The following is a 27,922-nucleotide window of genomic DNA, read 5'->3' on the forward strand; positions in this document are numbered from 1 at the left end:
CCTCTCTTGTCACCAGAGCATCATCCATCTTTTTTTTCCCCATGGAAGGCAGCCCAGGTTTTTGGACTGAGGAGTAGGCACCTAACAGAGTCCCTAACAAGCTAATAAGCTTTGTTGAGGCTGAACCAGGTTGGGGTCTGCCAGGGGCCCAAGCCCAGTCCCTCCTGTCAGGCACTCTGCAGCCCTTCCAATCTCATCCCAAACTGGGCACAAGCACCAGCCCCAGCCTGTCTCGCACCTGCCCTTGCGCACCGGGGCTGCTGCTGTGGCTTTCTGTTCCCCGCCCAAAAAGAACCTTCTTGCCTTGGCCTGGGTTTATGCTGCCATCTAGTGTCAAAACACTCGGGGATTTTTTTTTTTTGTTCCCTACTGAATTTGCTTTATCATATGCATTCATCTCTTTTTTTCTTTCTGCCTACACTGGTGACTCAGCTATCCAGTGATCACATCATACACCCAGTTACTTATCTCCCTTTGCTTTCAGCTAAGGAAGTTAAAGCAAAAATTCTCATAACTACTGCTCAAAAGTACAACCTTACACTGTTTGCTGTTGAATTGCATCCCACTTTAATACTCCAAGCTCAAGGCTAGCCAGTGCTTTCAGTGCAATATTGCAGACCCTCTCCACATCGATGAAACACTTCCAGTTTTGCATCATAATACATATTTCACCAGCTTCTCCCCCCTTTCTTTTGCCAAGGTCATTAATGAAAGTAATAAGCAAGATCAGTCCCATACAGGTCCTTAAGAACTCCATTGGCAACCTCCATCTTGCCTGTTATATTTAACATCAGTTTGGTTTCATTTAGGATCACTTTAGTCCTTCTCACTTTTGACAATGTGCTTATTCAGTTAATGACTTTTCAATCCTCCTTCTCTTGGTACTACTGAGCAGTCCCTAAAATCCCAGCACGTCTGGCTATTCTTTCCCCATCAGATTTCACAATGCCCACTAAAGTACAGGGACCACCTCCCTCATGAAAAGCATCTCCGGAGATTTCCTGATTTTCCCACTTTAATTAGTAAATGAACCTTCTTAGAGATTCCTCTCTTCCTTTTATAAGCTTCCTCAGAGAGACTCCAAGTGCCTACAGAGATCCACCAAGTGTAATCAAGAAGCCTTCCTCCTTTCTGAGGTATTTAACCTTGTTGGGGCAATCACAAGACTTCATTATCAGAGGGCTGTTTTTTTCCTAGTTCTCCATGTCTAGCAGCAGAAAGGGCTACAAAGATGATTAGGGGACTGGAACATCTCTCTTATGAGGAAAGACTGAGAGAGCTGGACCTTTTTAGCTTGGAGAAGAGAAGGCTGAGAGGAGATCTTATCAATGTGTACAAGTATCTGAAGGGAGGATGTCAAGAGGATGGGGCCAGACTCTTTTCAGTGGTGCCCAGCAACAAGACACGAGGCAACGGGCACAAACTGAAATACAGACAATTCCATCTGAACATGAGGAAATACTTTTTCACTGTGAGGGTGACAGAGCACTGGAACAGGTTGCCCAGAGAGGTTGTGGAGTCTCCTTCTCTGGAGGTATTCAAAAACCGCCTGGATGCAATCCTGTGCAATGTGCTCTAGCAGGGGGGTTGGACTAGATGATCTCCAGAGGTCCCTTCCAACCTCAGCGATTCTGTGATTCTGTGATTCTATGAAAAGCCCCTCAAAGCTCAACAGGTATCAGCTATTCTGTTGCAAAGAGAAAGCTCGTGGTCTTTGAAGCTGCTGACATTCAGGTGTTTGAAGGTAACTTTCATGCTATGTTCAGCACGCATCCCTCCCTCTCTCCCATACCACTGAGCAGTCATTAAGTTCCCAATACATCTGCGTATCTTTCACCCATCAAAGTTCACAGACATACTCCTAGCCTCCACTAAAATACAGGGGACTTGCCTTTCATGAAGACCCTTCTCTGGAGGTTTCTTGACTTTCCACTGGAGTCAATAAATGGTTCTTCTCAACATCTGAGTTTTGAGACCACTCTTTTCCCATTTTCACACTTCCTTGGAGAGACTGCATGCACCTATAGCCTGGGATCTCCACCTAGCATAACCTAGAAGCCTTCTCTCTCCACTGAGGTATACAAGAATCTGCTACTCTGATCCCAGTTTGGAAGAATATTGCCAATGATGGGAATAGAGTAAGAGGAGCTGATGCAAGGCAGGCAGGGCATCCGTCTGCAGAGGAGAAAACAGGGAAAGACGATGGCCACAGATTTGGCTGGGGGGAGTGGCATGTGGCACCCAGGCTCTACTTCTCATTCTGCCATAGGGTCAGAGTATGATGCTGGATCAGTGCCAGTTTCCCCATAGGTGCAGTGCAGGAACTGTCCCAGTGAGGTGAGAATGAGACTTACACAGAATTTAGAAACCAGTTAAGTATTTATGAGAAATGTTATATTCATAAGACAGACTGGCTGACAAATATTATTCATCCCTCCCAGATTCTGATGTTTAATTAATGCTTGCAAAGTGCTTTGAGATGTGTGAATGAAAGCGATGCAAACACTTCACTGCATGCTGTGACCCCAGTCCCAGAGCTACCTGCAAGCCAGACAAGGGCCATTCACCACAGAGCTGTAACGGCTCTGGGAGATGAGGCTCCATCTTGAATCCCTCCCCTGGATTGAAAATGGGTCCATGTAGGGCCAGACCTGCACCTTCATCACCTCAGACCCACGGCTCTTCTTCTCCTTACAGCTCTGCAGCAAGTTCAAATGCATTTTGGAAGCTTCACCCCTGCAGGGAATGTTATTACTGGTTGGTATTTGCAGTGACATGAACCAACTGTTTAAAAACAAGCCAGTGTTTCTGCATTACAGCGTACTGGGGAAACAAAATGCAACTCAGTATCATGCGAACTGAAGCATCAGCTCAATGCCCTGGAGTGCCTCTTTCCAGGCTCCAAGATGCCCAGTCTTACCATCACAACCTGACTTTCTCAGCTCTGTTTTTCCCAGGATAGCCTGGGTCTGCCAGCTAGGGCCCAGAAGGGACATTTTCATCCACAGGCATTTGAAAGCTGTTTGGAGATACTGATGTGATGTGTCAAGCTCTTGCAGGAAAGAATTGGGCTTTCTCAGACTCTGAATGTGGGCAAAATGGGTGCCCATGCCATCCCAGCCAGTCGCATAGGTCGGATCCAGCCACTGTGTGGACAGCTCCTGTCTCACACAAGCAAGTCTTTTGCTTTAATGGCACAGCTTCATATTTCTTCAGAAAATAAAACAAATGGACTAGTTGTTGCACTTGAGGCTTGGTTAGTGCTGTTCCTTTCACATCTTGTGGTACACTGTGAACATCAGTGTTGTGTCTATCTGGTTCTGTTCCTCCAAAGCCTGGTTCTGTCACTCTCCCCCATCCTCCAGACAAAGGGGCAAGTGACTGCATGGAGGGGAAGAGAGGGTGGCACAGAGATGAAATCTCAGCCGTGTCTGGGGCTCAGTGGGTTTCCGCTGTCTTGGCTGAGGCTGGGATTCAGAGAGAGACACAAAATGTGGGTGGAAAACCACAAAAGCCCCCTCCTCCACCCTACAGAGGAGGGAAACAGCTGAGATTCAGTAGTGGTATAAGTTACCTGAGAGATCTGATACAAAGAAAATATTCTCTCAGCTCACCCTCCATTGCAGTTGTACTCCACAGACAGGTGTCCCTACCATACCCTCAGGGATCCCTTCTTCTTCCTCTTACCTATGCCCTAATTTTGGTCTTTTCTAAACCATTAGGCCTGGTGATCAAAACCCAGCTGGACTGGTGAAGCAGCTTTGTTGTTACCCCAATGCAATCCCTAGGAGACTGGTCCATGGGCCACTCTTCAAAGGTGACTTCACTTAGCAGTGACACAGAAGACAGGCTGGAAAATGGAGGCTGGCTTTCTCTTAGAGATTATCAGAGGCTTGGGCTACATCCTGAAGGCCCTGAGACTGGTTCAACTAACATGCTAATTTGTCATCTTTCTTTGTCAGTAGAACAGAACAGGTTTGCAACCATTCACTTTAAAGTCTCAACCCCGTCACGGCCTCCCATGAGTTGCCATATGGCCAATAGACTCTCTCTATTTTATACACTCATTCTCCCCAAGTGCTGTGCTACCTTCCATTACGGTCTCCATTTCAGTTCACACACAGGTTTAAGTTCACACACATTTGGAAAATCACCATCTACACAGAGAAGTACACGGATGTCAGCAGAGTCTGGACTGACAGCAAGATCTTACTGGCGCTTTTGTTGGAGAGGAGGAGACATAAAGGCTGACATCTGTTGAGCAACTTTCATTCTTCTATTGTTTCAGTCGTAGCTGCATTCTATCATTTACAGCAGGTGACAAACACAAGGGACAGAAACACAGAGACAGAGAAGAATGAAAAGAGGTAAGGAAACTTTCTTTCTTTCTTTCTTTCATTGAAAAAATAAGAGTTTTGGGTTTTGTTTTTTTTAAAGTTGTAACTAATTTTACTATTCTGCGTAAGCCGCTGTTTCGGCCAGGACTATGGATGGATTGGTTTTGCCCCGCTTAAAGTTCTGACGTAAATGCATCTTGAACCTTTGAAATGCTGATAATCTTCTGGCTCTGCAGTTCTCCAAAGTCTTTTTTTTTTAAATCCAGAAGTGTTTTTCTCCCTGGATCTTTCCCTGAGAGGGGCAAAAAAAGGAGCTACAAAAAGTTCAATCTGTAGCGGAACCTGGGGATCTCATATATCTTTTAAACCCACGTATATTGATAGTTCTAAAAAATTTCCCCTACGAGGGCCTGTCTCCGGTAACCCTTCATCCCCAAGGGTTGCCCAAGCTTTTCTCTGCATGGTTGATGAGAGGCATGAAATGCACCAGGGAGCACCCCTCCACAAACTGCCACTTGCTATCACCTTTTCTATATGACCTCCAGAGAAGGGAATTTTGTTCTAAAAAAACCCTGAAAAATAATAAGATGCCAATCTCTAGCTAAGTAGGGAAGTCTACTTAAATGTGTATGTCTTAAGACTCGAGGGTTCTGTTCAGATAATCTAGGCTGACTGATTCACTGCGCAACACAGGCTGAAGATGCTGCTTCTAATCCACTAGCTCAAGGCTGAGTGAACAGAATTTCTAGTAGAAAGATAAATTATTTCAATTTAAGACACCAAAAAAGGGAATTGCCTTACCCATCCATGAGCTGCTGTGCTGTTGAAAACAGGAGTTTTGTTTCTGGGTTGAATTTTTCAACTTTCAGATGGTGAATCCTATTCAGCCTTTGACATCTGTCTCAAATATTCCTCTGCTTGGTAAAGAAAGCTTGAGCTTAAGTTACTGCTTAATTTTCTCTACTATAAACTAAATAGTCCTCTTAAATCCTTTGAGCAAATTATCCTCAAATCAATTCAAAAACCTTTTCTTTATCCTCCCCGGTGTTTCTAAAACATGGCTGCCAGAACTGTCTACAATGTAGTAGGATTTGTCTCATCTAAATCAATCAAAATCACCTTCACATTCCTATTCACTGTTCCTGGGCAGTGCATCCAAGGACTGTGTGCACACATTCTGCCACAGCCTTGTACCAGGACTGCATATTCATCAGAGCTAAGCCCCAGGGAAAAATTAAGGAACAGTATCTTGTGAATTCCCCAGGTGTACCTGGTATATTTTTGTTCTGAATGGGCTAGTATACACTGTTTTGCTATGCTGATGTTGTCAATATGTATATAGGCACTTTTCCAACCTGGACTGCAAATCAAATAAATTGAACGGTAAGACCCTGATCTTCCAATTTCAACAGCTGCAGTAATGATACCTGAACATGCACGTACATGGCTGTGGAGGGAGATGGAGGGCCTGTCCTTGGAGGACATCTCAGTACTGTTTGCTTGGCCCAGCCTCCAGCATATTCAGAAGGATACCTCCATGCTGTAATTGCAAACCGCAGGATGAAAGACTGTTTGGGGAGCCAAAAAGAGGAGGGTTAGGAGGAAAGACAAGGGACATGCAGAGGGGGAAAAAGCTCGGAAACTAAGTGCTGAAGGGCCTGTGAGGCAAACACAGGCCTTGGCCTCTTCTTAAGCAGCAAGAAGAGTTTAGAAGCTGTAGGGAATGGCCTGGGCTGCAGAGGTGGAATAGTTTTTCTTGGCCTTTGGGTGGGTAGAGACACACGACTGGAGACTTCCACGCAGATCACAAGGATTTGTGACTGGAAAGAGCCTGCTTTGCGTTCACGTGGCAACCTCACTACCATGCTTTGTCCCAGCAGTGGGGCACTCTCACTGTGATTGGGAACTTCCATTCGCACGACCCAACTGACCCTGGTCAAGCAAGGTCCTCTCCGAGCAGCTCTCAGAAGCTTGTTAATGGCCTGAGGCACTTGAGGGGAAATCAAGGTAGGGTCAGCAAGCTTGGTCGGCGTCTGTGTGGCAGCTGGGCTGTTTTATGCCCTGGGGTTCAGGGGAACAGTGGGGTCCATGAAGTGACCTTCAGCTCTGTCTGGCTTGTTGCTCTGTGCTGGCTATTTTTGTTGCATTTGGTTTCTTACCCTGTCCTGTGTTCACATATGTTTGCTTTAATGCTGATGAGTAATTTCAAAGAAACCACTACTTGGTAAAAGAGCCGATAAGCTTTGCTTTAGATGTTTGAATTGAGAGAAAGAAATGATCCTTGCTGAGTAACTGTATCTCAGAGCCCCAAAGTCAAGTCAAACTGATATGCAGGGACAGGAGATGCTGGGTTCCTCAGCTCTTGGCTGGCAGCAACCACGATGGGAAATTGGGTGCAGAAGTAGAGGCCGAGGTGTGAGAGCTCATGTGCAGATGGCTGGGAGGCCCTCCTCACCCTGTCAGAAGCAAGCTGCTGCTAGATCAAAAACACAGCCACAAGCAAGAGCGAGAGAAGAAAACACGGAAACCGCACCGCATGAAAGAGGCACATGAGCGCACCCGGAGAGGGAGATGGCCTGCTCTGTACTAGGAGCAGTTTCTGGGTTTTTTGTTTTTTAATTTCATTTTCCTACAGTGTCATGTCAGCGTCAGCCAGGAGGAGATCTCTGCAGCCAGCACCCTTTAGGACTCTGTGCTGTTTTACGGCTAGAGGAAACGAGGGGCTGATGGCTCCTCGCTGACACAGATGTTCTCCAGGCCAGATTTGGTCCTGTAGACATCATTCCCCTGAACCAAAAGACCAGTCACTACCTCAGCTCTCACTTCCCTATCCCTCAGAGAGGTAGGGATCATTAAAATAAGTCAAGAAGAAAATTAAACCAGTTTAGTAAAAGAGGGGAATTAAAATGAAATGGAAATCAATGTTCCCTTGGGAGGGAGTCCTGCTCCTCCTTCACTAGAAATACTAATAAATCAAATATGCCTGGACTGTTTCTGGCACTGAGGCCAACTGGCCTGATATGGTTCGGGCTATTAAGCTCACTTAACCTCCAAAATGAACTGGCTGCATGCCAGCTGCTTAATGGGAGTGATCTCTGGCCCATGCTCACACCTAAGTGGAGCCCTGGAATTACTTAGGAGAGCGTAGTTTGTCTTGGGCCAAAAATGTGTCAGGAAATGTTCTAACAATTTAACAGGACTGATGAGTGTGTTCCAGTGCCTCAGGACAATCCTGGCACCGTTTAATTTATGAGTACCATCATAAGATACAGCTGGACTACCTATAAGGAGACTGCAGGTCCACTACAGGCACCAGCTAATGATCCTGGCTTGTTAATTTAACACAGTAGAGAGACTTATTCACCGAGATCTGCAGACTCCTGACTTAGTTGCCGTTGCTGGTAATCTGACTGGGTGGAATACAAAAGGAGATGGAAAGACAGAGGAAAATATGGAAAGAAGAGTGAATGAGAGATCAAAAGAAACAAACAGGGAGAGAAAAAGTGTATGAAAGAATTTCTAGCTGAAGGCAACCCATTTTGCCTGCTGACTTGTAACATGTAGGTGATCATCATCATATTGTAGACAACTGCCACAAGAATATGAAGATTAGTGTGAATGAAGCATGAATGGGGATATTTGTGTGGAAAGATGAGAAGAAACAGCAGAACAAGGTTTAAAAGATGCATCAATCTGTATCAGCCACACTGTGTAAGGTCAGCAGTTCACCAATACTACAGTGCTTTGGTTGCATGATTTCATTCAGTAACCAGATAGCAAGAAGGTGAAGAACAAACTGAAGCCATAAGATAACAGGAAGATAGAGATTCCCAAATAAAACAGAATGATGCTGCGTGATTCAGCAATTTTGTTAATTTTTACCTGTTCCATTACCTTCAGTATTTATATCAAGTTAAATGACTTAAAATATTTGCAACCCAGCACTGGCTCTGTTAATTTGCAGATTTCACTGCAGATTGGGGGTTGACCTTTCCTGCTGGTCTCAGTGGGATAGGTGATGCGAGTGTTCACAGCAGAGACTAAGTTTCTTCAATCCTTTTAGGAATATATCTTATTTAGGGCCCTATGCCAGTTCTCAGTTACAGATGTTTCTTCTAAGTGTATTGTGATACATACAGGTGCCTTGTTGCAGCTGCTTTCTTTATTCTGTAGCATAGCCCTGCCAACTGCTTGACCACTGCCTTCATATCTTGTTGGAAGTGATCTCCAATTGTTTGCACTGGCTCCTTCATTTTACTGTTTGCACAGAAAATGGCTGATGTAAATAATCCCTGGAACAGGGTTTCTTTTGTTTTGCATAAGACAATCCACAAATCTTCTCTGACTGTGTCTTTGCCATCTATTTCTCCTTTGAGGGTGCACATGACTGCTGTTGTGCTCTTGTACCTGTATTTCTTTCATGTGTGTATGACAGTGTGTCTGTCTAGCTGTCAGGTAGATGGTTATCCTGACCTGATCTCCATATAAATGTAGTGCTGGTGTTTTCATCTACTCTTTGATTGCTTCATGTGTTCTGGTCATTAAAGTTAATTTCAATATTAAATTATCCTCTACTATAATATATTATATTTAATATTGTACATAGTACATATAAATATAGTACAAAATAATTCTTGTATTTCTTTTGAGTTCAATCCCATTATGATTCCAGCCTTCAGTCTATCATGCCATCTGTGAAAGGAGGTTTCTATTATGCACTGTAGCTGAGTGACCCTCTCACCAGTTATTCTACTGACCTCTCTGAAAACAGGTTAAAATTAGTTTTTTTGTTAGGGATCCTGATCTTCTTGGACTTGGATATCTTCTCCCCCAGCCCCTCCCCTACATATCAGTCCTGCTTCTAAAATGTGATTTTCTTCATTGACAGCATCCATAGTGTTTTTCCATACCCTATGAAAACAGGATTTGGCTTGTTCACATCACTCCCCACTGCTTACCCTCTGAGTTTTGTCAGCTTCTGTCTGACCCTTCATTTGAGGACAGGGAGATGTTATGTTTCAGATGCTTCAGCCCACAGAATACGCTATTCTCTATCTGTTGGCTTTCCCACAGTCTTTGTTTAAAAAAAGTTTTACTTTAAGTGTCAGCAGTCAGGTTCTATTTTAGTTTAGATGAAACCTCTCTTTCTATAGACGAAGCCCAAGCTTTCTGCACAGGTGATCTGTGTTCCTCAGTTCCTGATGACCACATACCTCTCTTCTTTATACTGCTCTCTGTCATGCTCTGCAGCTCTAGCACTCCAATTCATCCTACATATGTTTCTAGAAGCATTTCCAGCTTTTAACTTCCTATCTTACAAGCTAGATTTTGCCTGTAAAATTTTTTCTGAGCTGTGTCTATGCTGTCAATATTCACACAGTACCCTTTAGCTCCCCTTCACAAACCTGATGTCCTCCTGCCTTGCCTCTTCCTGATCAGTACTGACCTTAAAGGTGGGACTCTTCTGTGCTACTCCTGCTGCCCCATCAGCAGTCTCCCTCACCCCTTACATTTTTTCCTCAGCTCAGTCATCCCAGCCTCAAAAGGCCGCATGGAGGTCTCTGTCTGATGGACCATGGATGCCTGTACCATGTGCATAATTGTACTGCCTGCCAGCAACAGGTCCATGTAGAGCTGACACTTAATACAGGAAACAGGGAAGGCCCACTCCAAGGCTGACTTCCACCTACCTCTTGAAATGGGGACAGGTTCTCTTTTAGCCTGGTTTTGGGGGAAGGAAGTTGCTTCTCTTTTTTTGTTTGCTTTCCAGACCAGCTAACCTGCTTGGCTTCCATTTTGTGATTTCTCTCTTGATTTACAGATGGAGAGCTTAGCAATCTCTTCCCACCAGCAGCCATAGTCCCCTTCACCTTGTCTGCCCACCCAGTTCCAGTTTATACCAGCACTTGGTCTCTGCCAGCCAGATCCTCCACCTAATTTGATGACTCATCTTAACAGGATAGTTAGCTCCCAATTCCCATCTAAGGTTTTGTGACCATCGATGCAATTTCTCCTTTCTGACCTCACTCTTCCCTTTGTTGCACAGTCCTAAGAATTCAAGCAAGTCTTTCAAAGAACATCAGACTTGGTTATCAAGATTTTTAAGGCAAGAAATAAGCAGACAAAAAAACAAACTAAAGAAAAATATTAACAAGAGCCTAAAGATGGCCTTACTCAGAGAATCACAGAATCACTCAAAAAGATTTAGATGGGAAAGATCCTCTGGAGTTCTTTAGACCACTCCCCTGCTCACAGCTGGGCTGACTCTGAAACTAGATCATGTTGCTCAGGTTACCAGGGGACCTCTGAACCTCTCCGAGGGTGGAGATTCCCCAGCCTCTCTAGGTATCTATTCCAATGCCGCACCACCCTCAGTGCAAAGAAATTTTTCCTTATATCTGGTCAAAATTTCCTTGCTGTAACCTGTGGCCACTGCCTCTTATTCTTCTACTGTGCACCTGTTAGAAGAGTATGGCTCCTTCTTCTCTGTAATGCCCTTTAGGTAATGGGAGGCTGAAATTAGATCCCCCCTTTGGCCTTCTCTTCTCCCTGTCAAACCCAGCTTTCTCAGTCTTTCCCTGTATATCCTGTGCTCCAGATCCCTCACCATCCTAATAGCTCTCTGTTAGACTCCCTCCAGTTTGTTGGCACCTGTCTTGTACTGGGGGCCCAAAACTGGATCTTGTATTTCAGATGAGGCCTCAAATGTGCCGTGCAGAGGGAAATAATTGCTTCCTTTTACTGGCTGGCTGTGTTCTCGCTAATGCAGCCCAGTATATGTTTAGTCTTAATTGCTGCAGGAGTGCATTGGTGATAATCCATCATAGTGAAGTAAAAAAGGACAGACACCTGTTTTTTTTTCCCCTCTTGCTCTGTAAGTCACATAGCTTTTTTTGCTGCTCTTTCAAAAAAAAGCTATTATTTCTGCCATTCTCAGAGAGAAATGTAGAGAAAATATTCATTCTCTGTCTACTGTCAAAGCTGCACATGCCTGCCATGGAATCACAGCTCCAGAGTGTCTTTTCTATGTCTTTCCAAGTGTAATGGCTCCCCTTATTCAAAAACTTACATGGCAGCAAGGTCTTGGCAAAATAAAAACCTGCAGTACCATGAAATCCAGATATCTAAGGCTGAGTAAAATAAATTGTTTAATACCAAACTCTGGGGAACATTGTGGCTGGATTCTTTGCTGACACACAGAACTCAGGTGACTCTACCATTGACTTTCTACTTCACTGCATGGGAGCACTGAAGGATGCTGGGTACTGACTGAGAACATGGCCTCACTCACCGTGGATTATACAAGGCCTGAGAATCAATCATTATTAACACCATGTCTGGGTTTTCCATGTTAGCATCCCTTCGTACCGACAACATTTCCGCCCTCCAGTGCACAGCAAGGAAGAACATTCCCATGAAGATGGAGTCACGCAGCATGATGGTGAACAGAATTCTTGCTGTCTTCTTGGTTATGCAGTTGGGTGAGTCTTTGGCTGTGCAGGGAAAATTGTCTCAGCCGAACTCTGGCAATTCTTATAGCATTTCTACAAGTCTCATAATATTTGGTGTGTTTTTAGGCTCCTTGTGATTTTCCATCAAAAATATTCTTTTTGTATTTTTTAATAATGATTGTCATCTATTGATAGGAGTGAATTCATAAACTGTCTTATGACAAAAGGGGTCAGTTCACCTTCCCTGAGACTACCGACAATTCTCCAAGGGGTCTGCCTGCTCAGAGAACAGTCTCATGTGGCTTCATGCAGATTCACTCAGGCAATTCTCTCCATAGTGATGCAGATATAAGAGCTACCCTCTTACCTGTTTTTCTGACCCACACCTGCACTCTGTGGTGGTGGAACTCTCTGTGGGGCAGAGCTGACCAAAGAACAAGCCAGAGATTGATAACAATCGGTTCTCAACCCTCAGGATTAGCAGGGAGAGAGGAGAATCCTGCTTCGAGAGGCCATATGGCTGCCTACATCTGTGTCCCCTTATTTCAGAGGTAGCATGGGCAGGTCAGATTGTGGGACTCAGGTTGTTCCCAACCCATCTGCTGTGCCTGCCGGCAGAAACCAAGATCTGCAATCTCACTCTCAAATCAAATATGGACAACTTCACTGCAGTGATGCAAGACTGGAGTTTCTGTGGGAACCAAAGCATCTATCATTACATTTTAAATCTCACGCTGGAGGGGATGGGAAGAGGAGATAGGGATCATAAGTGGTGAGTGCATAGGAGTGGTAGTACACTAGCATATGACTTTGAAAATGTTGCCATAAAAGAGCATGACTGCCAGATGGGGAAGATATACCCTTCAGAATCAAGGTTCAAAAAACTTGTGTGAATGTGTATAAATGTTTTATGAGGAACTTGTCCTTTGTGCAGAGCCATTTCCTGAGTCAAATACAACCCGGATCCCACATACTCAGCACAGAGTGCAAAATACTGCCCTCCACACCACCTCCAGTTTCCTGGGTAAAAACTTGACATCATTGTGAATTTCTAATCACAGATTTGCCATTACAAATTTGATGTTACTCACTTGTTCAGATTGACTGCTAATATTATAATATTTGGTGGTATTTTTCATGTTCTTTTTCCAAGAATGGAAGGAGACTGAACATGACTAAATCTGCATTTCTCAGATACTCAGCTTTAGTTCCTCTGGTTGCAGAAGAAAGCTTGGATCTCTTTTATACACCCTAGAAACAAAACCAAAGCAAAAGATACCATCTCTTCTTAACAATATTCTTAATTTCACATTTTAAAACAAATTCATCATTTTCTGTGACCCTACGCGTGATTACTGAATGCCTGGATTGGCGATGTTGCTGATTACCCATGCTGTTGGAGAAATTTGTAACTTGTGGAATTCCAGCTTGGGGAAAAACCTCCATTAAACTCATGTAAGCTTTTTATTCTGCACTTCTGTGGCTCTCCAGTACTAGGGTCACCTGAGGGATTCACAGACCCATGCAGGTTAGGCAGTCTGAGAGCTTACCAGCAGTGGGGCAGGGAACTACAACCCCCTTATTCCCAAGCATATCTCTGGCAACACAATCTCCTTTTGGTGCTCTTCTTCAGAAATTCCCTTTAGAATGAAAAAAAGGAATTGGTTCTCCCAAGAATCCACTCCCGAAGTTTCTTCAACTTTATACATCCTACTTCTTTTACTACCACATATCTCTCATCCCCAGAACAGGAGCCTGACATTAGACCACCCATCTTTCTTACTTTTTTACCCTTTCCCCTCATTTCCTTGGGCTTCCCATCTTGCTCCACGTAAAAGTTGGAAGAAGGGACAGGCAAATTTGCCAGTGTTGCCTTGACTGGCTGTCTTGACTGGGAAGTGAAGGAGGGATGGGTGGTCCATATGCAATCCTGCTTTTGATACCAGTAGGACAACTAAATCTGGTCTGGTGGGAAAAAGGTTTCTTTAGTAAAACAGTTTACACCTTAAAATTGTGAACGATGGTGAATCCGCCACAATCATTGGCATTTTTCCTATTTCTGAATGTATGTAAAACAGAATTGCCATTAGTTGGATAAAGAGCAGTAAGGGAGAGGGGGGGGAAGCTACGGAGCTGGAAAGGAAAGAGGTGGATTGATGACACAAAGGAGTGAAAAATTGAGAACCTGAGGATTATCTTCCCATCATCTGGGAAAAGGAGGAGAGAAATCTGCATCTTCCTGAAAGGAGGGGAGATATCATTGAGCTACCCTACAGAAAGTGATTGTATGCTTATTTTGGGCGATTGACTTTTAGGTCTGATCCCCATTATGGCTCAGAAAGAGGAACTACAGACTGGGATTGCAGGACAGAAGGTGATCCTGAACTGTAAAGGCATAACTCATGAAGCACCAGTGACCTGGAAGTACAATGCAATTGTTGTTAGGTGGTTTAGAAGTAGCCATATGAAAGGTAAAACTTCCAATTCATCACCCTCTCTTCCCAGTATATGGCTGAGAAATTGCTTCCCTCCTAAATGTGCTTATTGTTTCAAAAGGCAAAGGCAAAGCTCCAATGACTGATCGATCTGAAATGGACCAGAATAATAAATCTCTGATGGTGTCAGATTTGAGGCTCTCCGACGCTGGCAGCTACAGCTGTGAATGTGAATCTCGCCCAGTGGTCACTATCTCATTGCATGTCTTTGAATGTGAGTGATCAGAGGCATTTATCCATGAAAAAGAGAGGAGGGAGGAGACCATAAGGTTTTGAGAAACCTCTTTGCTGAGATTTTTTTTCCAGTTGCCATTTCCTGTGGTGTGGGCTATCATAATTCATTTCTCCTCCCTTTCCAAGGCATAAGGTATCTCAAAGTCTCTATTCTCCTGTTTGCTGAGACACTGTTCCCTTGCTTTCAGGAAGAGGAGTGGACTTACTGGCTGGGCTTTTTCTCTTTACAGTGACAATCTCTTTAAATGGGCACTTTCTGCCAAATGAAGCTCCTGAGCTGAGCATAACGCAAAATTCATCCGATTCCCAACCTGATCTCAGCATCAGATTGTTCAACAATCACAATAACACAGAAACACCAGAAATCTTACGAAAGGAGGCCCCTCGCAAATACATACTGAAGCTAAAGAAACTGCAGCCTAAGGACAGTGGGACCTGGAGATGCCACATCCATTCAGACTCTCCATTGATTAATCAGAACATTGTCTTTGATTTGAAGGTATTAGGTATGTGACAACAAAAATCTTGATGCAGAAGCTCCAGCTCACATGCAGTGCTCTCTCCAGCTCATGAGCTGAGCTTTTACTTTCCAGCATCCCAAGCAATGGTGTTGCAGGGCCAATTTCTCAGGGCCTCCAACACCACAGCTAGTGGATTGCCCTGCTACCTGAGCTCTGTCCCTTACTTCCTCCTGTTTTCCTTTGCAGGCTTGCCCTAAAAGATCCCTCTCTCCTTGCAGTTTGCTCTTCTCAGCTTTGGTGGGCTTGGGAATTTTGGCTCTTTAAAAAAGTTAGCTCAGACGCTAACTGTTTGTCCTCCCTGGGATATTTTGTGTCTTTTCTCTGAGTCCTCTCTCAGCTGAGCACCGCGTGCATCTCTGTAAGTGACTAGAGAGTTCCAGATCAAGGGTGCACACAGTGAAGTATAGTCACTGCTTTCCCTGCCTCTGTTTGTATTTCTGTCTGTTCTGAATTCAGGTTTTCAAAATCCAGCCTTGGAAAGAAAGTACTCAACTGTTGACAGCACTGTCAACTTGTCATGGCATCTGAACTTCCAGGAGATAAAATGGAAAGAAGGTTTCACAGGACAACTGAATTGGAAACCACAGGGAAATACAACCTCTTATATGCTATTTGACTTCAATGTCACAGCCTGGGGAAAGCAGCATGTGACCAAAAAGAGTAGCCCCTTTCTGTTTGAGGAAAATACAACGGGATCTTCAGGTGTCCTGGAAGTGAAACTCAAAAAAGTCCAGTTCAAGCACTCTGGACAGTACCAGATCCAGCTGGTGTACAACAGAAGATACGTACAGAGCAAGATAGAGCTCTTGGTTATGAAAGGTGAGAAGCAGGTTGGGAGCTGAGGAGCTGCTGAAACCCAGAAGCCACAAGGGTATGGATGGACCTATCCTCCCATCCTCCCCTTCATGTGTCTCTTTCTTATCTTCACAGTCTTGGCTAACCCTGTTGGGCCACTTGCCAGAGGGGCTGAGATGACCCTGCTCTGCCAGGTCTCTAGTCCCCTCCCACCCAATGCCCATCTATGCTGGGAACGTGTGAATGGGACTCAGATGGACTTTAAGAAGTCAAAACAGAATGAAGCAAAGGTGGAGGTGACCGTCAGTACTGCAGGACTGTGGAACTGTCACCTCATAGAAGACAACAACAGGAAGATCAGTCTTAATTACACTGTGGGTATGGAAATTACCGTCATGTTTCTGCCTCCACTCAAAGGGCTTAAACTACTGTCTGTGTCTGCCTCTGAATACTTTTCTTCTTCCACAGAGGAAGCTCCTGTTTGGATTAGCTATGTGGTAATTGGAGCAAGTACTGGAGCCAGTGTGTTGGTGTTTGGCATTGCATGCTTGTGTATAATCGCTGGTATGAGCTGGCAGCGGAGAAGGGTGAGTGCCCTGGTCCCAGGGAAAGGTGAAGAGATGGCTGTCTCCCCAAAGTATAGGAGGAGTTTGAGCTGTCTGGGAACAAGGCAGAACAGATAAAGGGTCAATCTTTTCACTTATACCAAATGGTGAGAGATGGTCTGCAGATAGTGGGGATGTCAGAAAGCGGTTTACTACCACTTCAGAGGAAAGCATTTTAAGCATAAAAACATCCAATTGTGATTTATCCCTTCTATCTTGGCAGCAACGGGCAAAAAGGATGGCACTAGCTAGACAACATTGGCTGGAAAACAGGACGTGTCAGTGTCAACAGTAAGTGGTAATGAGGGCGCCTGGAATGGGCAAAGACTCTGGCTTCAAGAAAGGGGAGCTGGATGGTTGAGCAGGGAGGACTGGAGCATGGCCCTGCTTGGTGTCTACACTACAGCTGCATCTTACTTATGTTGATAATCTGAATGATATTCCTGTATGTTTAATGAATTTCTTGTTATACCCCAAACCTGTGGTAGCACTGTGCTGACAAATTTTGGAGTGGAGAAGTTTCACCTGAATTGCCTTTATATTGAGAAACGTTTGCCAAACCCAGGCAGGAGTTTCAGATTCCTCTGGTTGGATTCAGAGTGGATCTGTGAACTAGATATTGAGGTTGTAAATACTGAGGTGGGAGGCACCCAACCAAACTCAAGGATGAAAACCAACTTTGTAAAACTTATAAGATCCATAATGTCACTCCAGCTGTGCTAGCACAGTGCTGAACAGCAGTCTGTGAAAATTGCCAATAACCTCTTGGGAGCAAGGAGAGAGAAGAGAAAATCACAAAATAAGGTGAACTCTGCCCTCTCTCAAAGGCCTTGGGCAATATTAAATATACCATCACATCCTGGCCTTTCTCATGGGAACAAGGATTTCTCATCAGAAAAGCTGCTATTTTAAGGACTTTAGGCTTATATGGCATTAGAAACAGCTGTGGAGAAATACTGGCAACTAGTCTGTCATTGGAAGTGGAGAGCTAGGGACAGTATAAATGATTGCACATACCAGTTCAATAAATAGGTAGGTATAGAACTGTACTTCTTGATTTTCACACTGAATACAGTGGCAAACTGTGATAGTTTGATTTGCACTCTTTTCACCGTCAGTAAGAATTCAGTGAGAATGACTATTGGTAAATATGACTTCATAGCTGGGATATGCGATGAAGAGTTGGTTAGCATTAGATGTGTCATAGAAGTCATCTCATTTTCACCTACTTTTCATCAAGGTCAAAAATGATCCCTGTTAGGAGGGGACAAAAACCATGCAACTACATAAAAATTAGCTAAACCTGTGCAATACAGTTGTTCTTTAACCCTCTCTGCCAAGTAAGCAACTCAGTACAACTACAACACAAACCACAGGCCCGTGTATGCACAAATAACTGTCTGCCTCCTGAACTGCAGGAGGGAGGCAGTCATTCTACAGTCTTGGCCCTCTAGACTGGACAAAGATCTGGGGGGCTGGCTGGTTCGCAGTATCAAAATAAGGCCTTTCACCTCTCCAGGACTGCTGCTCACATAATTCCTTTCTCTTGCAGCCGGCTGAATTAGTAGTATTGCAGCACTTGAGCCAGAAGAATTGCTGAAGTCTTGGCCTGTAACAAAACACCTGCCAACCCACAGTGCTTCCTGTGAATCCATCTCCCCTTCTCCTCTTTTGATGTAATTCTTATTCCTTCATCTTCCTCCCAATCTAATGCCATGGAGGGATGTTGTCTGGCTAGGAGCCAAAGGGCAAGACAAGAAACCCTGTAGGATTATGGTTGAGCCCCAGTTCTATAATGAGAGACAGTGAATAGAAGGGTATACATACTTGTATTTTGCTTATGCACTTAATTTGACCTTCTTGTGGAATTTATTGTATACACTTATTTTATCTGCCTGAGCTACAATAAATTACTTCAGGGGTTTCTTTGCAAGCTGGACTAATTTTTTTCTGATGCATTCTCATCTGATTCAAATATAACGTGCGTTTCTCCCTTTCGTGCTAGGATGTGGAATCCTCATTCCCATTATCTCCTACTTCCCAGGCTGCCAGAAACCTTCCCTAACTTACCTGTCTTCAGCTGTCCATGAAACCTACCTATCTTCATTGGCCTTTCCATAGCAGTGTGAACCCTACTGCACTCTCTTCCCCAGCCCTGTTCTCCAGCCGGTGGTCCTCACTCCTCCCAACACCTCCAGCTGTCATCTCTTCCATGCCCCCTAGTCACAGATTTCCACAGAACAAACCAATGCACAGGTAAAAACAGCACAAGCAATAGGAATATCCAGGACTCATTTTGCTGGGAAAACAGTTCAGGAAACCGATGACTTCAGGAAAGGCAGAATTAAATCAGAGCCCGAAGAAGTTGTGAATGTTTATCTAGAGAGTAAGTTTGGGAAAAGTGTGACAAAGAAGTTTCCTAGCAGAACAAGACAGCTTTGGTCTATGTAAGTCAGCAAATTGCACAGAACAGATGCTTTTGAGAACTCCATTGAGAATGGCAGCTCTTTGTTGGCTGAGAGAAATGGAAGAGAGAGTGAAAAGTCCAGGGAATTTAGGAGAGAAGTAAAAGTATTTTGCAAAGATGTCAGAACGTCCTGAAAGAAAAATACTGTTAAAATATGTACACAGAAGTCTTGTGCTTACGTAAATTATTCTTCTACTTTCTGCTAGAGATGGGTTATAAAGGCTTTAAGGTCCTACGCAACTTTAGCTGTCACTTACTGTAGTTTAGGTTTGCTCATTTACTCCGGGTTTGCTGAGGAGAGGCAAAAAGAGACACTGCACTGTGGAAATAGCTTTTGATGGCAATGACCCCCTTGAAGGATGTGTGGTGTGGAAGGAGGGGTTTTTTCTCTGTAACGGTCATGTCAGCATTGCATAGTTATTGACAGTAAATATACCAGGTGGCAACAAGGGTAGAGATAACACCTGCAAACTGGAGGAAACCTTTCACCCTCACTTGTTGAAACATGCCACAAACACTGCTCACTCCTGGACTGCAGATGCAGCCCTGCACAGCTGTGGCAGCACGTGTGGGCCAGCCTTTGTGTAGCCACCACCAGTGGGATGCCTGTTCCTTTGTGATCATCTGCACTCAAAAAGGAGTGATGATGTCATTTTCCTTCCCAATGTCATTCCTAATAATATTTTCATTCCCATAGTTTGTGCCTGTGAATACAAAACTACATTAATTTTGGAAAAACCTTAGTCCAAATCCATGTGTATACAGTCACTCTTTCTGCTCATGTCCTGTCCCTGAATTCCTAGCATAGCTTGGGAGTTAATCAAGACCCATCAGTCTGCCAAAGGGGACAGCATCAGGATTTAAGAAGTCAACTGAAGCTTATGCTTGGGAGCTGTACGGAGGAAATAAGCATAGTGTTAGTGGTGTTCAATATAATGATTATGCCAAAGCGCTTGGAATATTTCCCTGTATCAAAACCAACCCCTATGCCTGCTGTCCAGACCCTTTTCCTTATATAACTGCTAGAGTACACAAGGCCATTTATGAGTCTGCTCTTGCTTTCCACTCATACAGATGTCCAGAGCAGAGGGATTATTCCACTGGGTGAGCAAACATTATAAACTCCTCCAGCACTGCAGCCATCTTCAGCAACTCGAATGCTCACCTGAGACTCTGGCAGCTGAACCAAAGACCTCTGTACCTAAAAAACAAGCCTTGACTTTTTTGACAAAGAAACACTAAGCTAATAGGACCTACCTGGCCTCCAGCAGAGGTCTTAAATGCCTGTGGACACCTCAAGCCTGGCCTGTGTGGGATTAAATGCATGAATAGCAAAGAAAACCTGCACTTGGGACAGCTCAGTAGATACAAGAGCATGGAAGTGTCTATACTGTATGACAGAGCTGACTGCACCTGCACTAAAACAGCAAGCAGCACATCTGTCTCAGCACAACCCTGATCTCACACTAACAGGCAGCAGTGCTGTCTCCCAGACTGGTTGTCCCATGCAGTGAGGAGTGGCACTGTGTGCATATGCTGTCCTGAGCTCAGCAATCTCAGTGCCAAGTTCTGCACTCATGTACCAAAATGCTGGAAGAGGCACACAAAGTCCCTGCAAGTGGCCAAAGGCTGGGTCTCTAATCATAGTTAGAACTGATCTTCAAAACACTGCAAAGTCGCCACTCACACTACCAGCACAGAATCCTCCCTTATGAGTTTCCATGTGGATTGGTGGGCTTTACCATGGATTTGGTGGTGCCACTGGAGTGTCTGCACATGCACAGCTGGGCTGGTACATGCACAGCTTCCAGTTCTCCAATGTGGATGGGTTTTTTGGTCTCTCAAAAGTGAAAAGCCTTCCTCAATGCTGCAAACTGCTCAGTAGGGCTCAGGACGTCAGCAGTCATGACTCCAGCCCTATTCTGTCCCCATTTGAAACTCACTTGCAAGCACAGCCCACTCCCAGCTCCAGTCTTATAAAATCTTTTTCTGGCTTCTGTCCTTTCTGTATCTTTTCACAAGACAATCTGCTTTGTTCCCTAGATTTACAAACTGCCCTGACAGAGAGAAGAAACATCCACATACTGAGTCCTAGATGGGTTTTGCAGAGAGCTGTATCCAAGTGCAATATTAACAGCTTCAGTGTGGGCTGCAAGGCAGTGGGGAGGTGGAAGAAAGACAGTTCAAACCAGATGAGAGCAAACTTGCAAGGAAAATCATGAGTGTCAATGCAGAGGTGCCTGATGAGTCCCCAGCTGGGATGGCTTGCAATACCATCTTCAGCAGTCCTGGGTTATTGTATGCAACAAAATGTTCCCCTTCTGACACAACAGTCTCTCTTCGCAGCCTATGCCGTATCATTGTGGCAGCAGCGCTGCTACAAGGCATTTAAAATACGTTTTTAGAGATGAGATGCCAAGTGGCCCTATCAGACCACTTTTGTGTGGTCCCTTCCTTGTGGTATTCAAGGGCTTTACAGGCTGTCTTGCATGTATCCTGATCCTTCTCAGAAGGCGTAGGGGAGTGCTCCCTTTCCTAGGTGTGAAAAGAGTATATCTACACGAGGCAATAGGATGGTGCCTCTGCCCAATACAAACTCCAGTCAGATACAACCCTACAACGCAACAAAACAATGATAGACATATTTTATCAAGTGAGGACAGCTCAACAGAGCTGATGACCTGAGATTATGGCAGGACCCAGAAGGGCATACCTGGTAGCATTTACAAAATGACAACAGCAGCCAGAGCACTGTGCAGTGTTGTGGGAACAGCCATGAAAACCCATAGTTTAGAAAAAGCTGAGAAATGTTAGTTTTCCCTAATGTGTTTTTGTCCAGTTCTGGGCTCCCCAGTACAAGAGAGACATGGAACTACTGGAGAGAGTCCAGCGGAGGGCTATGAAAGTGATTAGGGGACTGGATCATAGGATCCCTCCTATGAGGAAAGGCTGAGAGAGCTGGGCCTGTTTAGCCTGGAGAAGAGAAGACTGAGAGGGGATCTTATCAATGTCTACAAATATCTGAAGGGAGGATGTCAAGAGGATGGGGTCAGACTCTTTTCAGTGGTGCCCAGCAACAGGACATGAGGCAACGGGTACAAACTGAAACACAGACAGTTCCATCTGAACATGAGGAAATACTTTTTCACTGTGAGGGTGACAGAGCACTGGAACAGGTTGCCCAGAGAGGTTGTGGAGTCTCCTTCTCTGGAGATATTCCAAACACGCCTGGATGCAGTCCTGTGCAATGTGCTCTAGGTGACCCTGCTTGAGCAGGGGGGTTGGACTAGATGATCTCCAGAGGTCCCTTCCAACCTCAACCATTCTGTGATTCTGTGATTCTGTGTTGATCTTTCTGATACTGCTGTTCCCCACATTTCTGGGCTGCAGAAGGGAAAAAGCATGACCATCCACACACTTCAATCCTTTGGATCTGTCTCCAATCTATGATCCCCTGTCAGGACACACAGACTAGCTTGCTCCAGCAGAGAAAGGAGCTTTGACACAGCTATGAATATACTGCCCTATGCAGTTCTGCTGAACTAGAAACATATGGACTGAAATAACCCCAGTCCCTAGCCTTGCCTTCTCAAGTTTCCTTCTTCCTAGTGTATTGCTGCCCTTTGACTGCAATGTGAAGCTGTGATTTGGTGGAGTCTGTCAGCCCTGATCTGCTGAGGCAGCTCACATGACTTGTGCTCCCTGCAGGCTCTGCAGCAAAGCATTCGCATCCCTCAGCGTTCAGAGCCAAATGACCCTGTGTGTTTCCTTCCACATTCCCAAAGTCTAGAAGGGAAGAAGATGGATGCCTGAGCCTCTTTACATTTCTCTTTATCTCAGGGAAAAAATGAACAGTTTTCAGTGTCACTGTTCATTTTAGTGGCTCCTCAGCCAAATTCAGCTGCAGAGAGTGAGTAGCCTCGAGCTGCCCTTCTCAAAGGTGAGGGTGTAGTAGGAGCATGAGATCCTTGCAGCTGCTCAGCTCTGGACTGGTTCTTTTCTTAGTGTATTCTCAAGTGTATTCTTGCTAGGAGAGCCATTGGGATTTGTTAGTGCACTCACATCTGAGTAGTACCTCCAAATCACAGCGGGCTGCCTTTGCCACTGCAGCTTCCTCACGCATGTCAGCATCCTTCCCCAGAATCCCCTCTAAAACACTCTTTGGCTCTCCTCCTGCTTGTTTTGTAGCCAGCTTGGCTGAACCTTAGAGGTGCCAAAGTCTTCCAGATTTGGAGAATTAGAAAATAGCAGAATAAGGCATGGTGGCAGAGACTGCCTACTGGGAATCAAAAGGAAAGGGAGGAGAAACACCAGCTCCTCAGTTCTTCAGCACTAACTGGCTGATGTCAAATTGTCCACTTCAGATGCTGGGGTTGGGAAGTTCCTTCTTGGAGCTTGCAACTACACTCTGAAGTGGCTGGGAGGAGGTGAAGTCCTTCAGATGAACAGCAATCACAGTGATGCTGGCTCTGTGAGGGCCACAGCTCTGAAGGGGTGACCACACCAACTGGAACCACAGGGGACGCTTGAGAGAGCTCCCCTGGCAGAAGCCTGCTGTATCCAGCATGTCAGAGGTAGCACTCCTGAAGGCTGGCCCTCCTGAAATCACAGCCCATTTCTGAACAAAAAAGGTCGATCTGATCTTGAGAAATCTCAAACATACCTAGACAAGCTAGGGGAACAGGTAGTCATATGAATGATGTAATTCTGTGTTAACAGATGCAAAGTAAAGAAATCATTTCAGCTCCCTTCAGATATTGCAGGTTCCTAAATTAATGATTCAAGAGCTCTTATTTATACTTTCTGTGGATGAGAACAAACAAGTGTTCAACAATTTTGAAAAGTAGCACAATTAAATTCTGAAAGGACATTTTTACATCCTGTACAGTCTGGGACTCACTGTCCCCAGAATATCACTGAGACCAGAAGTGCAGAAGGAATGGAAAAGGGATCAGTAATATACAGAAGAGAAGAACACACAAATCATTACATCAGGCATGTAGAAGGGTTGGAAGAGCAAAAGAATATACACATCTGCCAAATGTCATGCAGCTTGATAACAACCACACATTTGATAATCCTATCTTGGTACTTCCTTTTCTCAAGAAATATATCATATAAAAATGATTATGTATGTGAGAGGAAAAAGTCTTTTAGAAAGTGCCCAGCTTCCTAAGGAAAAACATAGTGGGCTGTAAACAAGCATCTGCAAGTCTGAATCCTAGTTTTTACATTGCAAGCCATTAATATTTCTATGCAGCTCATGACCAGTATTAGCCAAGGTCTTCTGTGCCCTGAGATGAACTATTATCACTTGCCCATTTTGCAGATAAATTACCTGAGAAATCTCACTAAATCTTTTCATACAGTGCTAGAAATAGAACCTAAGGCTTCGGTACGATAAATCTACATTGCAGTCACTCTGTCTTTTCTGAACGAATACGCTAATGTAACTGCTTGGCTGGATTATTGTTATCCATTAACCAAACCCTGCTCAAAGAGCCAGAAAGGATGCCAGGAGACCTAGCAAGCATACCAGTGTAGCATCACAAGAAATTATGTAAGACACACACAGAGTACATGGTGGGGCTCTAAGAGCACAGATTTCATTGCATCCATGATCTGTGAAAAACACATGTGAAACGTTCCATTGTCACTGTCTGGGCCCTGAGTTAGGAGCTGCAAACATACCAGGGCCCTATATTTAGAAGTGAGTTTGGATATTCTGTTAATGCTTTTGCTTTTATGATTTTGGTGTTTGTTTTTCAGTTAATGAGATCTTTAAGAATATGGGGCACCTGCTTTTGAAGCATTTGCCCAAATCTGCAGTACTGCTGTCCAGAAAGAGCACATTTTAAGCAATGAACTTTTCCAGAAAACAGTTTTTACCCTGACATTGTAACACTGGTGTTATTTGGGGCCTGGATGCCTTAGGACACTCTCGTGAGCTACTGAGCCTTTGGAAGACAGAAAACTGGTCAGTCTGGCCTGGCTCTTTAGGGGTTAAAAATCACTCCCAGCTGGTATGTATCTGTGGGTACTTCTAGGAAATGAGTCTGAGGGTCTCGCTTCTAGCTCCTGTATCACAAATTCAGAGCTGGTCAAAGCCTACACTGGTAAAACTTATTTTCATTACAACATACACATTTGCCGAAATGAACCATGGAGATGATATGATTTTGACAAAGCTGAATTTGAGAGTTGCTTGATTTCCTGCTTGGTGCTTTGACAGCTCACCTCGAGGAGCTAGGGAGTCTGTGCTTCCAGAGTTACTATGGGCCTCTGACACCTGTCAGATTGCCTTGGAGCAGAAGACACCAGGATGTGCAGGATCTTCAAGTCTGGGGCATCCTTACTTAGCTCTGAAAAGGCCCAGACATTTACAGTGAGCATGCACTGTATGGTGTGTGCTCAGGAAAACTGGTGCTTTCCAGGAGTCCTGGACTTCCTGGACACACAGGGAACCCTGCACCATGATGCTTTAGGATTTCCAGAGATCTAAGTCAGCCCTTGGTGAAAGCATTGGAGCTCCTTTGTATGTGCACTTTCAACATACAGCACATATGCAGTTGTGTCCCACTGCTTACCAAAACTGGTGAAACCAGGAGTATGGAAATCTCAGATAAATAAAGAAAGTCTTCAAAATCCATACAGGTAAGATGGATGGATAGAATAGCATCTGCATGGGAGTTTGACAGCCCTAGGCTAAATGCTCTTCTCCTTACCACAGGGTCCATCCCTCTTCATGGTAAATTTGCAGTTTTGCAATTTCATTCAAACTAAGAACCCAGTCACATTCTAAAATACAAGAAGCCCCCTTGAGATAGAAAGACATGTCCTCATCCAGCTCTACTCACCATTTGCTGTCGGGTGTAGCCCAAACCGTGAAGGGATACTGAGAGACAGGATGTCACTACCTGAGTGGAGCTGAGGCAGACAGGCAGGGCAGAAAGTACCGGAAGCTTGGTTTGCTGCTTCCCAGAGATAACAAAAGGATTTATTCACCCACGCAGGCAGGCTAACAACTCACACAAAGGAGACTCAACTTCTGAATCACAAGCAGATGGTAATGTGCAAGTTATCACATTAAGTAATTCATATAAATGACACAATTGGAGCTGCACAAATGTTTACATTTATGGATATAGACCTTCTCACTTCAAGACATAAACCTCCCACAAATGACAAGAGTTGAAAAGAAATGATTGTGGGGAGCAGGTTACTCTATAATTGTTCCTTGTTCTCAAGTCTCTCCCATTCCTGCCACTGCTAGGCTGGACACTGAGATGGATAACCATGGGGCTGTCCCATCTTGGCAATTCCTGCATGCCAAAGAATAACCAGAGCACAGCAGCATGTAGCCACTCACCTTCCTCAAAAATAGGCCTTCATGTCTATCTGACACAAAACTTTTTTTATTTGAATGGTTCTTGATTCTACTTCCTGTCTCTAAAACAGGCCCCAATCACAACTGCTAATACAATGCAAACAGGTCTTATCTCAGAGCATATCCCTTTCCATCTGTGAAACTGCCTCCTCTGCTGCCCCTGGGTCTGAGAGGCAGAAATGCCTCCAGCAGAGCAGAAAGTCAGCTTTCTCACACAGCATCCCTTGCTGCTGGCCACACAAACTTGGATGAAATTCCTTGGCACCTGTGGCACTTGGGATCACCTCAGATGTTATTTATAGTGATGTGGGAATTATGCCCTGTCAAAGGGGGTGACAAAACTGAGGAAAACCTGGATCCCTAGCATTATGTCTACATTAGCAGCCAGGGTGGTGCAGTAGGAGCGGATCTGTATAGCAAAACAGCTGATGCTGAGGACTCAGTGGCTGCACGGAAGATGTTTTGGCAGCTTACTTCAGACAGTCTGTAGCCCAAAGCAAAGATGAACTCCCATTAATTCTTGGAGCACATTAAGTGCATATCTTGCAGGTTCCTTTTGCCTGAACTGTTCATGTGGTCCTGATTCAAACTAAAGTGCTAATGCAGCTGCACTGTAAGTGTCCAGAAACATGGACTCCCATCCCACCCCACTTCTGGCAGAGAAAAAGGGTGTAGAGATTTCAGGAGAGGTCAGTTCCTGAATAAAACAAGGGTGAGACAGGTGTTGGTGCCTGCACCTTGGTAACAAAACAGTGACTAAGGAAATGGAGATGTCCATTGTCTTGTGAAAACTTTCTAGCCTGGATTGTCCCCACTGAGGTCACACAACTGAAGGGGGAGCTTTACCCTTCTGACACGACTGAGATTTTCCTCTGAGCACTACTCTCACTCTCTCCTTCTTTCCCTTCTCCTTCCCTTGGTTGGGGACCATGCTGCTAGCTGGCGATGGAAGAAGACATCACAACAGCTGAGCCAACTGAGTCAGCTCTACAAGCACTGGCTCAGCCAGGGCAGCAGATGTACATGTTCAGGCCCATGCTCTCCAGGCTCACCTTCTGGTCCCCTCTGTTGGCACTAGCCCCTCTGCTTTCCCGTTAGGTCAGCATCCATCCTCCCAACATCCTCTTATACCCTCACAACCCTCTTGCTTTGGGAATGGTGGCCGGGCAGCTTCTGCCTGCTCAGACCCAACGTTTTGTCCTTTGGGGTCTCCAAACTGGTCTCGCGATATGGGGAGAAAGGACAAATCCAGTCTATATGAGGGAAAGCCTATGGGCGCTGGTGGCAGCTGGGCTTCAGCTGCCCTGGGAGCCGAGCTGCAGCCCAGGGAGGTCAGAGAGCGGCACATAAAGCATGCACACAGCCAAAGCCACAGGCCCCCCCCCCCCCACGCCTTCCCCCGGCCTTCCCCCGGCCTTGCCGCCCGGCCCCGACACACACACACACACACACACGCACGCACGCACGCCTTCCCCGGCCTTGCCGCCCGCCCCCGGCGCACACACACACACGCGCACACACACACGCCTTCCCCGGCCTTGCCGCCCGCCCCCGACACACACACACACGACTTCCCCCCTGCCCCCGCAGGGACCCGCCGCCGGGGCCGGGAGGCAGGAGGGGCCGGGAC

General features: G+C 45.1%; 1 protein-coding gene across 1 annotated transcript; it reads left to right on the plus strand.

Moving 5' to 3' along the window:
• Positions 1-4,312: 4,312 nt before the first annotated feature.
• CD4 (CD4 molecule) lies at positions 4,313-18,091 on the plus strand. Its single transcript, XM_067289832.1, has 10 exons — positions 4,313-4,367; positions 11,693-11,818; positions 14,104-14,259; positions 14,351-14,497; positions 14,748-15,023; positions 15,495-15,857; positions 15,969-16,211; positions 16,302-16,420; positions 16,662-16,729; positions 17,991-18,091. Exons 1-10 carry the CDS (start codon positions 4,358-4,360, stop codon positions 18,001-18,003), a joined length of 1,521 nt encoding a protein of 506 aa, XP_067145933.1. The 5' UTR covers positions 4,313-4,357; the 3' UTR covers positions 18,004-18,091.
• Positions 18,092-27,922: the final 9,831 nt, after the last annotated feature.

Source organism: Apteryx mantelli, chromosome 1 (genome assembly GCF_036417845.1).
Source record: "Apteryx mantelli isolate bAptMan1 chromosome 1, bAptMan1.hap1, whole genome shotgun sequence".
Lineage (NCBI taxonomy): Eukaryota > Metazoa > Chordata > Aves > Apterygiformes > Apterygidae > Apteryx > Apteryx mantelli.

Bases quoted from the DNA above. Each gene is read 5' to 3' on its own strand.
- CD4 (XM_067289832.1), top strand. The intron at 11,819-14,103 runs GTGAGTCTTTGG...ATTGACTTTTAG, and splicing joins CTTCTTGGTTATGCAGTTGG to GTCTGATCCCCATTATGGCT. The intron at 14,260-14,350 runs GTAAAACTTCCA...CAAAAGGCAAAG, and splicing joins TAGAAGTAGCCATATGAAAG to GCAAAGCTCCAATGACTGAT.